This window comes from Capricornis sumatraensis, chromosome 8, assembly GCF_032405125.1.
Source record: "Capricornis sumatraensis isolate serow.1 chromosome 8, serow.2, whole genome shotgun sequence".
Lineage (NCBI taxonomy): Eukaryota > Metazoa > Chordata > Mammalia > Artiodactyla > Bovidae > Capricornis > Capricornis sumatraensis.
In genome coordinates, this window is record NC_091076.1 from 39359925 (window position 1) to 39376850 (window position 16926).

At 39.5% G+C, this 16926-nt stretch overlaps 1 protein-coding gene across 1 annotated transcript in view; it reads right to left on the bottom strand.

Annotated features, from left to right (window-relative positions):
• The window catches only part of DLG2 (discs large MAGUK scaffold protein 2), a 1427929-nt gene that overhangs the window by 1197196 nt on the left and 213807 nt on the right, over positions 1-16926 (bottom strand). The window contains exon 2 of the mRNA XM_068976931.1: positions 12227-12385. Coding sequence (XP_068833032.1) covers positions 12227-12385 — 159 coding nt within the window. The remainder of the gene's footprint in view (positions 1-12226; positions 12386-16926) is intronic.

Below are 16926 nucleotides of genomic sequence, written 5' to 3' on the forward strand. Positions count from 1 at the left end.
ACAAAGCAGAGTATGTTTCTTAATGCTTCAGCAAAGTTTTGTTTGGATCAGTCAAAACCTGGCTGTGTTCCCAACTTATTTGCTATACTTTATTTGAACTAGCCAAAGGGACATTCACTTTCACGTGAAAGACAACAATTTTGAATGATACACCTTTGCTTAGCTGAGATGGGGGTATTCTGTGGTATAAAACCATTCTCTTAAAGACAGCACATGGGAAAATATAATAAGAGTTCATCTCTACTGAGAGTTCAAAGAGTTGATTAATCTTAAATTTAGATCTCTTCTTATATACACAGACATTTTCTACTTTATAAATGAAAAGTAATTATCATTTACTGAACACCTACTAGGTGCCAAGTCCTAGTCTAAAGACTTGCCACGTATTATCTTAAGTAAGTCCTACAATAATTCTGTGAGTTCCACCTTATTATTTACCATAGGAGGGAAGCCAATAGATTTGCTAAAGGACATAGCTAGAAAGAAAAAGAGCCAGAATTTGAGCCCAAGGAGGCCTGATTCTAAAAGTCCATCTGCTTTCCCCTGTATATTATTGCCTTTCTGGATTAGCTGGGAAATAATTTTTAAAAAAATCTAAAACTCAGTGGACGTCAACATTTATTTATGAATAGATGCATGAGATGTGGAATAATGTATAGACAGATACACACACACACACACACACACACACACACACACACGGGCTTTCTTGGTGGCACAGATGGTAAAGAATCTACCTGCAATCCAGGAGACCCAGGTTCAATCCCTGGGTCAGGAAGATCCCCTGGAGAAGGAAATGGTAATCCACTCCAGTATCCTTGCTGGGAAATCCCATGGACAGAAGAGGCTGGCGAGCTATAGTCCATGGGGTTGCAAAGACTTGGACATGACTGAGAGACTTTGACTTCACTTCACATATACATATATATGTATATGTATATGTGTGTACTAATAAAACCTATTGAAAACATGCTTACTAACGGTTACAACTCTGAATTTCTTAAATGGGGGAGGAATGTAGGAGTTACACATTGTTTTAGAGCAACAATAACCACAGCATCATTACCAACAGATATAATAAGCATCCTTTACTGGTGGCCAGCTTCTGTGAGCTTTATGTATATTACTTCTAATTCGTATAGAAAGCATTGGCAGTAGTGAAATCCTAGTCTTAAGAAGCAGTGTGTTGAGTCTTGAGTTAACCCTTTAGGAGTAACTAAATCGACAAACAATCACTAGTGACACCTAGTTAGGATTGTTCTAAACATTTCTCATTTGAAAAGAAAAAAAACTTATTATGCCTTTAATATACATAACAATCTAGTATTTCTTAGAGAAAAATTCATTATTATTGTTGTCATTACACAGCTGGGAAAAATAAGAGATTTGGATGTCATTCTCCTGATTTATCTTTCCAAAGCCATGGCGGGGACCATGGCTAGTTCCAATGAACATTTATGAATTGAGAGATACTGTGGTAGGTCCTGTGCCCATCATTTTCTTCTTCCCTTTTTCCAGTTTCTGGCTTAAACACCCAGGATTGTTTGAGGTATGCTATTGGTACACTTCCCAACTAATGATAACTGAAGCAAGAAATGTTTCATTCGCTTAGAGTTTTGATCAGGAGCATTTGTGCCTGGATTCAGAATATGTCTGTCAAGGCCATATTTCACTCACATTTCCTCTTGCCAAGGTTCTGGGCCTGGAACAAAATGCATTTTTCACAAATATGTAAATCTCTGCCAAACCATTCTTAGGCTTTTATTAACTAAGTGCTTCTCAATTTAGCCTCACAAAACTGTTCTTTTTTCCCCAAGACCAGATGCTTTCTGAACCATCAGGTCAGCTGCTTATACCATCTAGTGGAGAGAGACAGAAATGAACAAGGTTTACATTTTTGAAAATTTACTAATTTTCTAAAATAGCAAAATCAGCTTAGTTTACTAACTAGTAATACTAATAAAAGCACTATGGCTAGAAAGGAAAACAAATACATAATTTTCAGCTGATGACCAGGAATCCATGACTGTTAGAGCCAATATATTTCATAAGCTTCTTTCCTTCCTCCTTCCTTTCCTCCCTCGCCCTTTCTTTCTTTCTCTCTCCCCTTCTCTCGTGTTCTTTCTTACTAAAATCAGTGGCCAATTAAGGTGGTGCTAATGTTAAAGAACACGCCTGCCAATACAGGAGACCACAAGAGATGCAGGTTTCATCCCTGGGTTCGATCCCTGAGTTGGGAAGATCCCCTGGAGGAGGGCAAGACAGCCCACTCCAGCATTCTTACATGGAGAACCCACAGACAGAGGAGCTTGGCTAGCTACAGTCCAAAGGGTCACAGAGTCAGACACGACTAAAGCAACTTAGCATTCACACATGCACAACAAGTATTAACCAGTCCATCCTAAAGGAAATCAACCCTGAATATTCACTGGAAGGACTGATGCTGAAGCTAAAGCTCCAATACTTTGGTCACCTGATGTGAAGAGCTGACTCATTGGAAAAGACCCTGATCCTGGGAAAGATTGAAGGCAGGAGGAGAAGGGGATGACAGAGAATGAGATGGTTGGATGGCATCACAGATTCAACGGACACGAGTTTGAGCAAACTCCAGGTGATAGTGAAGGACAGGGAGGCCTGGCAAACTGTAGTCCATGGGGTTGCAAACAGTAGGACTTGACTTAGCGACTGAAGAATAGTAACAAGTATTAAAAAGGCATTTAATGTTTGGACGACTCGATTCTAGGCACTATAGATGAGCCATGTATTTTTCAGTTATAAGATATGACCCTCATCAATGAGAAATGTATAACTCAGTTTAAAACATAGAAACATTAGACAACTAAGGCTTGTCCATGAGATTCTCCAGGAAAGAATACTGGAGTGGGCTGCCATGCCTGCCTCTAGGGGGTCTTTGCAACCCAGGGATCAGACCTGCTTCTTTTGTGTCTTCTGCATCGACAGGAGGGTTCGTTACCATAGCACCACCTGGGAAGCCCACTAATGCTTAAACATTGTGATAAATTACTCACTGCTTCATGGTCTCTTCAGTGGTTTTCTCTGTCCATAAGACCCCTAACACGGTAGTACTGTTTCCTGTGATTCGGTCCCCAGCATCCTCCTCCCCCTTTGCTAAGCAGTCCCATCCATACCACCTCAACTATACAGAAAATGCCTAAGTCTTCATTTCTCAATAAGATCTATCTAAATTCCCGGATCTTTATTTCAAACTGCCTGTTAAGCCCTTCTACTTGAGTGTAGCATATATAGCTCAAACTCAATTATTCAGATCTAACCTCAGAATCTCTTCACCTCACCCTTAAATCTATCCTTCCTCTGACATTCTTGATTACCTGCCATGATACTTCCCCTATGCAACTGGTCAAATTAAAAAAAAAAAGTGTGAATTTACATCCATTTCTTTCTCTCCTCTATTGTCTATATTCAATGGGCCTCAAGTTCCTGAGGGTATCTTTTCCTCAATAATCTTTCTAGTTCATTCCATCCTCCATCCCCAGTGTCTCTGCTGTATCTCAGAGCGTGTCTACCTGTTGCATTTTGCCTGATGTCCTTGATTGCAATACACCTTTTTCTTGTTTTTCCTCCACTCTGCTGCATGACATGACTAATGGTCTAATTTGCAACTCTGACTAGGAGTCTCCTCTTTTTAAATTGCATAGTCATTCCTCATTACCTACAAGGTGAAGTCCAGTCTCCACAGCAGGCCCTTCATTACCTGTTCCCATCCATCTCCCTTGTTTGAAGACATGCTTTGGACCCACTTCTGTATACCTTCTTAGTCCTTACATTCCATATCTCTGCCCGACTCAGTTACAAATAAAAATGGCCTGCCATTTCTAGAATTCCTCCATACTGATATGCAACTGCTAGAATCTAGGACAACCTTGATCAATCTGCTTTATCTCCAACTTCCTTCAAGTCAAAAATAACTTCCCGTTTAATGCTTTCTCTGACCACACTTGTCCCCAGATCTCCAGCTCAGAAAAAATGAAAGCATGTCTCTAGGTCTTGGGAGAATTTTCCTCTCCTTTGCTCCTTCATTGCACACAACATGACAGGTTGTATGCATACATCTCCAAGTTCATAAACCTATCTATTGCATGTAAGGAACTCGAAGGCATATTGCTCTTTGTTTCCTCAGGGAATAACATAACTCCCACATACAGAAGATAGTCGAAGAGATTTTACTGTATAAATGAATGAATACGTAAATGAATCAATCAATATTCATAGAGGTTCTGTTCATATTAAACTTAACTGCATTTCAGAAATGCTAGATGGTTTTCCTAGGTTACCCTGCCAGAAATTGCAGATCAGGATTCAAAAATCTATTTTTTGGCTCCAAAGCCCATGATGGTTTACAATAACCACACTAATTTCTGCCTGGAAGCAATGAAAACCTGGACTGGGATAGTAGATGCGGATAAAAAGAGGAAGGTGAGAACACTCAGACATTTGGAAACCAATAAGAGATTACAATGAAAAAAATTCCATAAGAAACTTCAAAGTTTTTCATTTAGAATATTAGAATAATACTATTACATACTAATATCAAAACATCAATAGTAGTAAGGATAGCTACCATTTTTGCATATTTCTTATGTGTCACACTGAGCTCTTTGTAGAGTTCAAAACTCAAAGAAACATCAATGAATCCCATTATTTTACAAAGTAAAGAAACTGAAGCTTAAGGCAGTTAAAAAACTTGAGAGAGCTCACACTCCTAATAATTAGAGGACCAGGCATTTGATCCGATTGAGTCTGATTCTAAGGCCAGGGTGAATTTTTATGTTAAACTTTTCTATTGGTTGTACTAGCCATCGTCTATGTATCTATTATGTTAATAGTATTTTCAGAAGTGTATATATCCAAACAAAAAATAATTTTATTTGGAAGAAAGGGTCTCATGACCAAACATGTTTGAAAAATAGTGTATTAACCATGTCCCCATCTTAGAAGTTTATATTGCATAATATCTTACTAATGACGGAGAAATTCTTCAATAAAGTTAATGCATCTAACCTCTCAAATGTTTTCAGCATTCATTCCGTTATTTTCCTTATAATGCTGACAAAATCCCACTGGAAATACTTTGGGAAATGCTGGCTTAGTTTCACCGTAGTTGTCAATGAGGGAGAAAGAGGAAAAATAAAAACAAAAATAAGATGTGGTCCAGTTCACAGGAGCTTATACATTTATTAGGAGCAAGATAAATGGAATACCTAAAGGAAAAGACAATACCTAATTCCACAAAAATTATTTAGATTAATAGAATAAGGTATACATAAAAAAGCTAATTATGCAAACTCCTTGCGTTACAGGATGTTGTAACCAAGTGGAGTCAGGCAAGAGTTAATAGGAAAGACTTCATGGAGAAAGAGAATTTATTACTGTGGCTAAAATATACTTTCCTATAAGTAGGCTCTGGCAACTCTGGTAAGAAAATAGTTTTTGGAACAAAGTACACTTAATCTTTTCTGCCTTCATTTCTGTAGATTGGCTTCTTCATTTGTGAGCAATCACTCCCTATAATTTCCCCAAATTTACCCTTCCCCCAGATTCCCCATTGTTTTCCCATATACATTTAACAAATGCCCATTTGTTCAAGAGTGTAAGAGTCTATCCTAATTTCTCATATTCTCACTTTCCAGTAAATCATCCGAGAATCATTTATCTGGTCTCAATGAGAATCAGAAGACAGAAAATCATGTTTATCTGATTAAAGCAATCTATACAAATCTCTAAAAAAAATAGCTTTAATCTTCCCTGTAAATAATCACTGATGGCTTTGACTATAAGATGTATCAACTTTTGGGGTACCTTAGGAGATGCTGCCAATTTTAATTGCGAGATATCATTGATTTTAGGACACACTCAGATTTCAGATATGTAATACATGAGGAAATAGGTTTAAAATTGATGAAATGCTGTATCCATAATGATTAGGCAAGGGGACAACAGATGGAGAAAAATAAGAAGTCTGTGCCTTCATTTCTTGCTTTTTTAAATATCAATGGCACCAATCCCCCAGAAGTCAACTGTTCCTACTGCCAATGACAAATAATTTAACAAGTATTTGTAGAAGGTCTGAGAATATAATAATGAATAAAACCAATACAGATTGACCTTGAAGGCATTCATATAATGATGATAATATTGACAGCAAATTTATTAAAACAAAACTAACAGTTATAAATAACAATAGGATTAAAATAATTAGTTAAATTTCTGATCAAACAAATATGGTAATGTGAAACTGCATAGAGTAGCTTTATTTATTTATTGATCAATGTTTGAATCTGTAACTTGTACAATGCTCATTTCTGAAAATTGTAAGAGAGTTTAGGAAATCCAACACATATAGGATGAACATTTTAAAAGATGAATAACCAAACAAAAAGGACAGAAATAGATCTTGCCAGGTCTTGGGAAGGGTAAAGCATGAGGGTTGTGGTGTGGATGGATGTACTTGGGTTTTTCGATGACACACACATACCGTGAGGACTGTTTCTCAATGCAGAAAACTCTCCAGTTGCTCAAAATGCAGTGTGTCTCTCTTGCTGAGAAAAAAATTTTTACAATCTCAAGAGATTCTTCAAAAGGGAACTAGCCCCAAATAACGAGCTCTTGTCTTGGAAGAGGAACATAGTTCCTTGGGAGTTTACTACTGGGTAGATAGAAATGTGTTAAAGATAGAACTTATTTCCCTTCTCTTTTCTCTTCATGTTCCCATCTATCAACACTCTTCCCTGTCCTCATTCAGGAAAGTAAGTTTCTTACAAATTCACTTATATTTTGTATCTGCTTAACTTTTAAGAATAAGGCTATATGGGGGGAAAAAAAGACCTTCAAATTTTACACACCTACAGCCAACGAAAGACAATTTGACCCTAAGATCTCTATTTTTTAATTTTTTTGAAAGAATAAGCTTTAAACATATACCACCCAAGAGACTGCAAAACCATCTTACATAGAACCATTCAGTTAACTCTTGCTGATTTCTTCACCTTTTATCCCTCCAGCTTCTTTGTTCCTAAGGGAGGCATTGAATAAAACAGCAGAAAAAGAAACAGAAATTGGTGACTGATAATTGGAAGTCCATACCATTTCTGTCCTTTATTGAGCCCATCTTTCCATGAAGTGCTCCCTTGGTATCTCTAATTTTCTTGAAGAGATCTCTAGTCTTTCCTATTCTATTGTTTTCCTCTATTTCTTTGCACTGATCGTTGAGGAAGCTTTCTTATCTCTCCTTGCTATTCTTTCAAACTCTGCATTCAAATGGGTGTATCTTCCTTTTTCTCCTTTGCTTTTTGCTTCTCTTCTTTTCACAGCTATTTGTAAGGCCTCCTCAGACAGCCATTTTGCATTTTTGCATTTCTTTTTATTGGGAATGGTCTTGATTGCTGTCTCCTGTGCAATGTCATGAACCTCCATCCATAGTTCATCAGGCACTATGTCTATCAGATCTAGTCCCATAAATCTATTTCTCACTTCCACTGCATAAACATAAGGGATTTGATTTAGGTCATACCTGAATGGTCTAGTGGTTTCCCCCACTTTCTTTAATTTAAGTCTGAATTCGGCAATAAGGAGTTCACGATCTGAGCCACAGTCAGCTCCCTGTCTTACTGTTGCTGACTGTATAGAGCTTCTGCACCTAAGATCTCTTTGAAACAGCAGAACAGTTTAGGGGAAGGTAATGTAGCACAGGGGTGATAAATACAGATTTTGGAGCCAGAAAGATCCGAGACACCAATGAGGACAGTCCTATTCACTAGTTCTACGACTGAAAGGGAACTTTGGAATTTTAAAATCAGGTACACTGCCTCACTGAGGTCAAATGAGACAAATAAAATAAATGATTATAAGATATTTGCCATGGTAGCAGATTGATGATAACAAACAAAGTCAGAAACAACGTTTGTTGTGTTTACTATGTGCCAGCCACTTATTAAGCAGTTTACATGCATCATTTTATTTAATTAGTATAAACAAGCTATGAGATAAATATTATTATCACCTTCATTTTACAGAGGAAGAACCTGAGATAGAGAGCTAACAGATACTCTGTAAAGAGTACTCTGATAGACGCCTGGGGTCTCATAGTACCTAAGATTCAGGAATTTGAATTCCTATTGCAGAGTAAGGATGAGCAATACATAATTAGAACTCAGATTCCCTCGGAGAGCCACAGGCATATTTAAAATCACAATTTACTGTCTTTTGTGTCTCCATCACCTATTATGATACCCATAGTAGACACTCAATTACTATTTAATGAGCTTATCTAAACTGAAAAGAAAATGCTCACGGTTTATTATAGACCTGTTTCTTTCCTAGAGGATTCTAAGGTAGCATCTGAAGAGAACACATCCCCATCTGGAGGCCAAGAAAACAAATTCTATCCAATTCACTGCTAAATTGCATTTCTCCTTCCAACCCCATACTTCACACTGGCTGAGGTGCTCTAATGAAAACAGGCTAAGCAATCCATCTATCCGCCAAGCAGCGGGGGTGCTCCAAAGGCAGATGAATCTTAGAACCGAGGTTTCAGGCACCACGCGGCAATGGGAGAAAAGACTGTCAAACCTGCAACAGGCAGATTACTCAGCTAACTGTTGGCAGCCCACTAACCATGACATTTAAACTGTCCTCCAGCAATCTCACACTCTGTTCAGGCATGCCTTATGTAAATTCCTAATTAATACTAGAGAACTGCATTGCTGTCTATATTTTTTTAAGATTCATTTTGATTATAATATTTTGTTACTATTTTTATTGAAAAAGAAATCTTTTTAAGGATTTATTAAAGGTTTATTTTGACCATTTTAAAACTCTTTACTGAAATTGTCAGAACATTGTTTCTGCTTGGTCACGAGGCACGTGGGATCTTAGTTCCCTGACTGGGCACCGAACCTGCAATCCCTGCACTGGAAGGTGGAGTCTTCACCACTGGGCCGCCAGGGAAGTCCCCACACTGCCTTCTAAGTAGGATGCAGGGGGAGGCATCTCACTGTGTGTTTTGTCTCCTCACTCTTCCCCCTTTTAGTGCTTGACCCAAGAGCACCAGACAGATCAAAGAAGCAACCAGGTTGAAACTGTGCCAGGTCTAATGGAGAATTTGTACCCTTTTAGCACATCTCTGACTCTAATAGACTTCCTTTATGAGAAAATAACACATCAGGTTTTAATCAGGGCAGGTTTTCCAAACACTTGAACTGTGATAATATAATAACCTCTTAACGACTTGATTAGGAAATGTGTTTTTTGTGACTATGAAAGTACATGTGCTTGCATCTGATCACACAGGGCCATGCTGGGGCCAGCTCGTCCTGTCTCATGAGAACCTCACGCTCCCGTCTTTGTAAGTGCATTCGGCGGCTTCAGGTTGGTAACCTGAAATCAGCCACAATGGCAGTGTATACACCGTGACACTGGCAAACGCAATACCCTGGGCTGTTTTCTTTTCTGGAAAAATTGTGCACATATCTTTCTATCACTGTTGCCAATAGAGGAAAGGTACACAGGCTCTTCATTAAAGACAGTCTAATAGTATATCTTGTTCAGCACAAACAACCCTCTAGAGGGTCATGACGGAAGCCTCCTGGCCCCAAAATAGCTAACTGGCAGGCTGGGTGCAGAAGCCCTGGACGAGGCCACCTTTCCGTTCTCTTTACAATACACTGGGGGGCCACACTGCTTAGCTGGTAATTCCAAAAACGAGAAAAAGCCTATTCTAACCTTGATGTTTCCTATCAGAGATTTATTATTCACAGGTGGCTACTTTTAAAACTGTGAGAAACCTTCAACAAAAGACATCACTACAGTAAAACCATAAACATCAGAAAAATAAATAAAGAACATAGTAAGAAAAAAGACAGGAGGGAGCAACTGAAACAAAATAAAACTGAAGAAAACAACCAAAGTGGAAGACACTGAACTCTGAGATTCCTGGAGTCAAGAGATAAAGGGGAGAGAGGAAAGATTCCTTTATATCTGAGAGATGATCTTCAGAAAAAAACAAAGTTGTCTTCAGCTTGAATAGATATTTACCAAATGAGGCATGAAGCAGCATTATACACGGTATAATCCCCCCAAACGCAGATGTTCAGTAATTAGATTATCAAGTATATGCTGAATATGTAACATACAAAATGAAGATCTGATAGTCTTTTTATTCTTTCGTTCATATTTATTTTTACTGTTGCCAGATTAGCTTTAGACTAGCCTCCATCATCCTTCTCATCTTGAAGCCATTGGGAGCTCTGCTCTAGAGCTGATTAAAAAAGGACGTGAAGCCATTGGGAGCTCTGCTCTAGAGCTGATTAAAAAAGGACGTGGTAGGAAGTGGGAAAAGGCAAGTTGGGAGGACTAACAGGAGGGGAGGCTTCATGGAGGTTCTTACAGGGATTCCTTCATCCAGTTAGAAAAACATCTGAAGCGCAACTCCTCTCTGCGCCGTCCAGCCTCCCAGCTTTGCCCTTTTTCAGTTTACACTGGTCAGTACTGATTCAGGATGAGCAATTTTTTGTTGTTGTTGTAGCAAAGATGAAAGATGCTTAAAGCAGGAAGGGATTCATCTGACCCTGGAGTGAAATCACTGATTTCTACAGTTAGACCAAACCCTTAGAGACAACTTTGTGTGCTCTCCTGCTGAAGAAGGAGTCCTTTTCTCTGTATCACCTCTAGGTCGTCAGACAAGCCTGGAAGGTTTCTGGTGCTGCTGCTAAGTTGCTTCAGTCGTATCCGACTCTGTGCGACCCCATAGACAGGCAGCCCACCAGGCTCCGCCGTCCCTGGGATTCTCCAGGCAAGAACACTGGAGTGGTAGTGACAGGCAACTCCTAATTTACAAAACAGTATTTTTTGGAGGTAGCACTAATTGACATAAGTTGTGGTCTTACAATGATCCCAAATATACATTCCTATTAATTATACACAGTGGTTGCGCTTACACCCACCAATATCATGATTCCTACATGACAGCCCTAAGTAGGAGAAGGCAAATCTCTGTTCTCTATGCTTTTATCTCCTCTTCTCCTGGCTGACCAAACCTATTCCCATCCATCAGTGATTTCCAAAGAAAACTCTTTGGAAAAGAGTTCTTTTCTTTCTGGGAAGAAATGAACAATGAGTTTCAACAGCGAAATATTAAATATTGACTGGAATGTGATAATTAGCCTAATATTCTAATTGATGTGTGGTAACCAGAACTAGTTCATTTAATAATGCAGGTTTAGGCTGCCAAAGTACTTAAAATGCACCAAATTTTGGAACTATATTAAACATAATACAGACTTTCTCTGATGTTTTGGAAGGTATAATAAGATCCCAGAAGACATCAGGGAAACCTTCATGGTACATTTTCTATTGCAACACAGCTGTATGAATGTGCCAGTGAAGGGAATGCTTTAGCTAACAAAATAAAAAGTTTTTAGCAAGATCAAGGAGCTATTTGGTAGCTTTTTTGGTTTGTTTTGTTTTACATTGAAGTTCGCTCCTATTACATCATTGACTCTAGTTCCACTTTCCCTTTAATTGACTTTAATCAACATTTATAAGCTTTTACCCAAGACACAAAATCGCATAACATCAGCAAAGCAAATGACACAGTAAACTGCAACCAAGGAACACAGAAATTTCTTAACGCTCATTTCATTGTCCCTTCCTGTCAAAATAGCACTTACCAAAAAATTGTTTTAAATCTAAGAAAAAAAAATGTAGAAAGCATTGGAAAAGTATGACACCAAATAGAAAGAATTATAAAATAGAGCTGTTGATGAACCAACTCACAGTTTCTTTTTTAGTCTACAAGGTGAGGCAATTACTAGGTGTCATCATGTTATATTTATCTGGAGCCAAGCAAAGAGAGGGAGAAATACAATTTGAATGAAATCTTGATGTCCTTGTGGGCTCTGTAAATACACGGATCAGTGTATTTTCCCATTCAGTTTGTCAGTGTTTGGTCTCTCCTTAGCCCATTTGCAGAAACTAAAAGAATTTTCCAGACACGTAAACAAATAACAGTAAGAGTAACTGTCCGGTTACCTGTCAGGAATTCCAGGCAAACCTCCAAACCACAGAAAGACCCTTTGGCAACCATGTCCCACTGCAGTGTTTTAAAAGAGCCCCACTTAAGCCAGCAGACATCTCCCTTAGCAAATGCACACCATCCCCTGCCGCCAGCTCTAAGAGCAATAGAACTGACCTTCAGAGGAGAGATGTGAGACTGCAGGACGTATCCATGGACATTTTCTATCTGAGACAGGTTCTTTTCTGACACGTGCACCAGTTCAGGGCCTCTCACTTCGTGGGTCAGTCGAGGTAAGGAATGATCGTGTGGAGCGTCCTCATCTTGATAGCGATACTTCTAGGAGAAAAGACAAAAAAGGAAAAAAAAGCATGAGTGTTTGCCAAGGGTACCGTTCTGAACTTCACATTCTCACTTCATTTACAGGGCGCAGTGCACATCTATTGCTGACGTCGCCCAACAGGCTTTGCTTCAGTCCCTTTGGGTGGGCACATAACCTAGGTCAACGGCAAGCCACGTTGAACCAACCATTAGTGCCAACCAATGCTGATGACTTGTCCTTGCCTATAGCGGACTATCTCTCTTTATAAAACATAGAAGCATGATAACAAATGACACATAGGTGAGGAGGTATCCCTCCAAAGATCAGAATAGCTAAATATGTGCTAAAAATTTTAGGTCAAGGATGGAAAATTAAAAAAAAAAAAAAAAAGCACAGAGCAAGAAGACAGAATTCTGATGCAACCAGTTGGGGAATCTAATTTTGATTCAGAAAGCATGAAAGTTGTAAGTTTTCTAGGAAATAAGGGAAAATTTCTGCCACCTGCATTGTTTGTATTGGCCTCCAAAGAAAGAATATTTTCTTCCTTTCATATCCAAGGTGGAGGAGTGTTGATTCAGGTTAGTTATACTCTAGGACAAAGGTTCACAATTTCCAAAGATGGAGCTTTCGTTTAAAGAACTTAAAAATTAAGGGGAAAAAAAATCTGCCTGTATCATGTTGAGAAGATTCCCTGAGGGGAAAGAGATAATAGTTTCTTCTTTCTTGGTCCCTTTTGCTCTTTGTCACCTTCCTTCCACATGCCTGTAATAGTAAGAGCATCCTCTGTCAAAAGTAAGGCCCTCCTCTGGGTCTTCCAAGCACACCAAAGGAAGCTGGCAGAGAGAGAACAGGGCCAGGGCAAGGCATGCTCTGTGGAGGGTAGGCACGGCCATGGGTCAATCTCCATCTCCAGCCTTGGCCTGGGTGTCCCATTCTTCCTTCTCTCTTTGCTTCTCACTCCATTTCCTTCAGACCTACCCCACTGTTAGAGTCTCATTGTTTCATGGCTATTAGTCTACTTGGGAAAGAAAAAAGGGAACACTCTATATCCCACATGCAACCCAGCTAATAAAATGTTAGTTTGCCTTGTTCTTCCTTTGTTCCCTGTGAATGGCAAAGGGGTAATCAGGGGCAGAGGCCCAAACATTGACATAACACAACAGGTTTACCTGTAATGCCTACCACTTCCCAGTACCCCTTTATTATCATCACCGACAGGTACTATTATCATATCAGGTTACAAACAACACATTTTCTTATAAAATCATGCTTATGTTTCTCTCATTTTTAGGTGAAAAATATGATTTCTTAAACATCAGCTCTCCAGCTGACTCATAAACTGACAGTAACAAGAGGAACCACTCAGGGTTGGCAATTCAATCTGGAGTCCATTCTTACTCAGAAGTTGATCATCATTACTTTTATTTTCCAGGGAGGCTTTCCACAGTGTTCCAAGCTTAATATCAGTTTCAAAACAAAAATTACAGCTGACAATATCATGAACCAGTTTGCAAAGGACTCTCATTTATTTCTTTCACTGCAATTCTTCTTATCTATGATGCTTATCTTCTTCTTCCATTTTACTTATGAGAGAACTGACATTTAGAGAGGTTAAGAGACTTGTCCAGGACCCCCTACATCCTGGTCATGAGAGCCGGGACCCTGTCCAGATAATTGGAATCTGAATCATTTTTCTACTCTCATAAAGCTCCCCCCGCCCCCATTCCCAAAAGGAGATGAAATCCAAGCCTACAGCAGCTTGGTTTGAAAAAAAAAAAGCACTCTATGGAGGATACACAACAAAATGAGGCTAGAACATTCCTGTGCATTACAAAATACCATACTTTTATCTTCCCAACTCTATGAATAATTTGGGAAGGTCATCTGACTTAGAAACATGAATCAAGCTTAATATTCATTCTGGATCAGTTATGTGGTGTTTGCTGGAAGTGGAATAACGCCACACACATGCCCAGTTTAGCGGCTCTGGCTTTCAGCCTACAGCCCCTCCAGGACTCCTCCCCCTCTTCAGTTCTCTCTCTGGGAGGCGCTGCCATCTCTGCGATCCCCCGAGCCAGAGAAGTAGGAGTCAGTGAATCGCCATCCTCTCCTTCACCCCCTGCCATCTGCCAATTCAATAAATCACTGAGTCTACCTCATTACTGTCTCAGATAGCTCTTGAGCCTACTCGGTCCTCATCTCCCACCACCTCCGTTAACCACTGCCCACGTTCGGGTTTGCAGCTCTCAGCTGGACCACAGCGACAGCCTCTGGACTGGACAGACTGCTGCTGAGGTTGCCCCTTTCCCACACATCCTGGCCACAGGGGTCCCCAACCCTCGGGCCACAAACAAATAACAGTCTTAGGGACTGTTGGAAACGGGGTCGCACAACAGAAGAGAGCGGCCTGCGAGCACGTGAAGCTTCATCTGTGTTTGCGGCTGCCCCCCATCGCTTGTGTTACTGCCTGAGCGCCACCTCCTGCCAGATCAGAGGCAGGACAATCAGGTCATGTGCTTGAATCATCCTGAAACCTTCCCCACCCCACCCCAGCCCAGTGAAAAAAATGTCTTCCACAAAACTGGTCCCTGTGCCCAAACGGTTAAGGATGAGCTCTGTACATATGCCAAGGGGCTGGCTTTCTGAATCTTACAGTGACAGAGTCTTTCTCTTTAAAACACCTCAGGGACTCCCACTGACCATGTGACAGAGCTCAGGCTTCCTTTCCTCATGATAAGTGACCCCCAACACCACTACATGAGCTGAGTCCCCACTAGTGCTGAACTCTTGTATCTCACCACTCTTACCACAGGACTATGGAATAAACATAAACATATCATTACCTTCAGTTTTAAAGGATTTTTTAAAAAAATGTTAAATACACATAAAATTTACCATCTGAACTGTTTTAAGCATATGAAAGTGTGTAACTCGCTCAGTTGTGTCTGACTCTGCGATCTCACGAACTGTAGCCAGCCAGGCTCCTCTGTCCGTGGGATTTTCCAGGCAAGAATACTGCAGTGGGTTGCCATTCCCTTCTCCAGGGGATCTTATCAACTCAGGAATCCAACCTGGGTCTCCTGCATTGCAGGCAGATTCTCTATCATCTGAGCCACTAGGGAAGCCCCTTTTATGTGTATAGTTCAGTAATACTAAGTTTATTCATCCTGATGTGTAACTGATCTTCAGATTTCATCTTGCAAAATTAAAACTCTTTACTCATTAAACAACTCAGCATTTTCTCACCTACAGCCCCTGGCAACCCCCATTCTACTCTCTGTTTATATAAATTTGACTATTCTATGACAATTCCACCTTGTATCAGTGGAATCACATGGTGTTTGCTTCTCATGACGGGTTTACCTCTTAATGCCTTCAAGTGTCCTCCATGTTGTAGCAGAGGACAGGATTTCCTTCTTTTCAAGGCTGAATAGTATCCCATTGTATGTATACACCACATTTTGTTTCTTCATCCATCTGTAGATGAGCTGTTGATTGCTTCAACCTCTTGGCTATTGTGGGTAAGGCTATTATGAACATGAATTTACAAAAACATGTTTGGAACTATGCTTTCAATTATTTTGGAGAGATACCCAGAAGTAGAATTGCTAGATCATATGGCAATTCCATTTTTAGTTTTTTGAGGAATTTTTTAAGCTTTAAAAACTTCAACATATGTAAAGCCATATTCTTGTCACTCATCACAGCCAGGAAGGGCTTGTGTTCTACAACCTAAATATCCAAGAACACCAAAAGTAAAAGTTTGCAAAGTTAAACTGATTATAGAAGCTCCTCAAAGATTCTGGCAGTAAGATTCAGCTGGTATAGAGAAAGATTTCATTCATAAAAATGTACATCTCACTGAATTGTTTGGTGGAATAAATCAGGACACAGAGAGATAATAAACTTGGTTAAACTTACATGGTACTGTAAAGAACTTATTTAATTATTTCCATAAAATTAAGACCCAATTTGAAGAGCGATACAGGCTTAAATTAGACTATAAACTCAATCTTGATGCTCAATTAATGCTTTATCAGTAAAAATTGCTCATCTTAACATTCATTGATTCTCTGGACTCAATCTTGACATTACCTTTTCTCAGAAGCTTTCATGAAACGCAAATCCGAGGTTTTGTGGGTGTTCCCATAGCTGCTTATACTCCCCAAACCACAACTTTTATCATGCTATATGATTCTGTATTTTCGGAGTTTTTACATTACACTATAAGTTTCTGTGAGAACAGGGGCCATTTGGGTCTAGTTTATCCCCATATCTGCAGGCCTTTAACCCAATGCCTGGCACATATGCTCAATAACTATTTATTGAATAAAGTTATGACTGACAATTAAACAAATTGATGAATTGGGTATAACCTGCTCAAGCTACCAAGTAATTCTGGCTCCTGAATGCAACCTCTTTCATTGTGAAACATTGTCAACTCAGGCTTAAGCAAAAACAGACCACATCATTGGACTGACACAATCTTAAAGGATATCAGATTCTTAAGCATTATATATATCTCGCCACATCTTTCCTTTCAGTAATATATGCT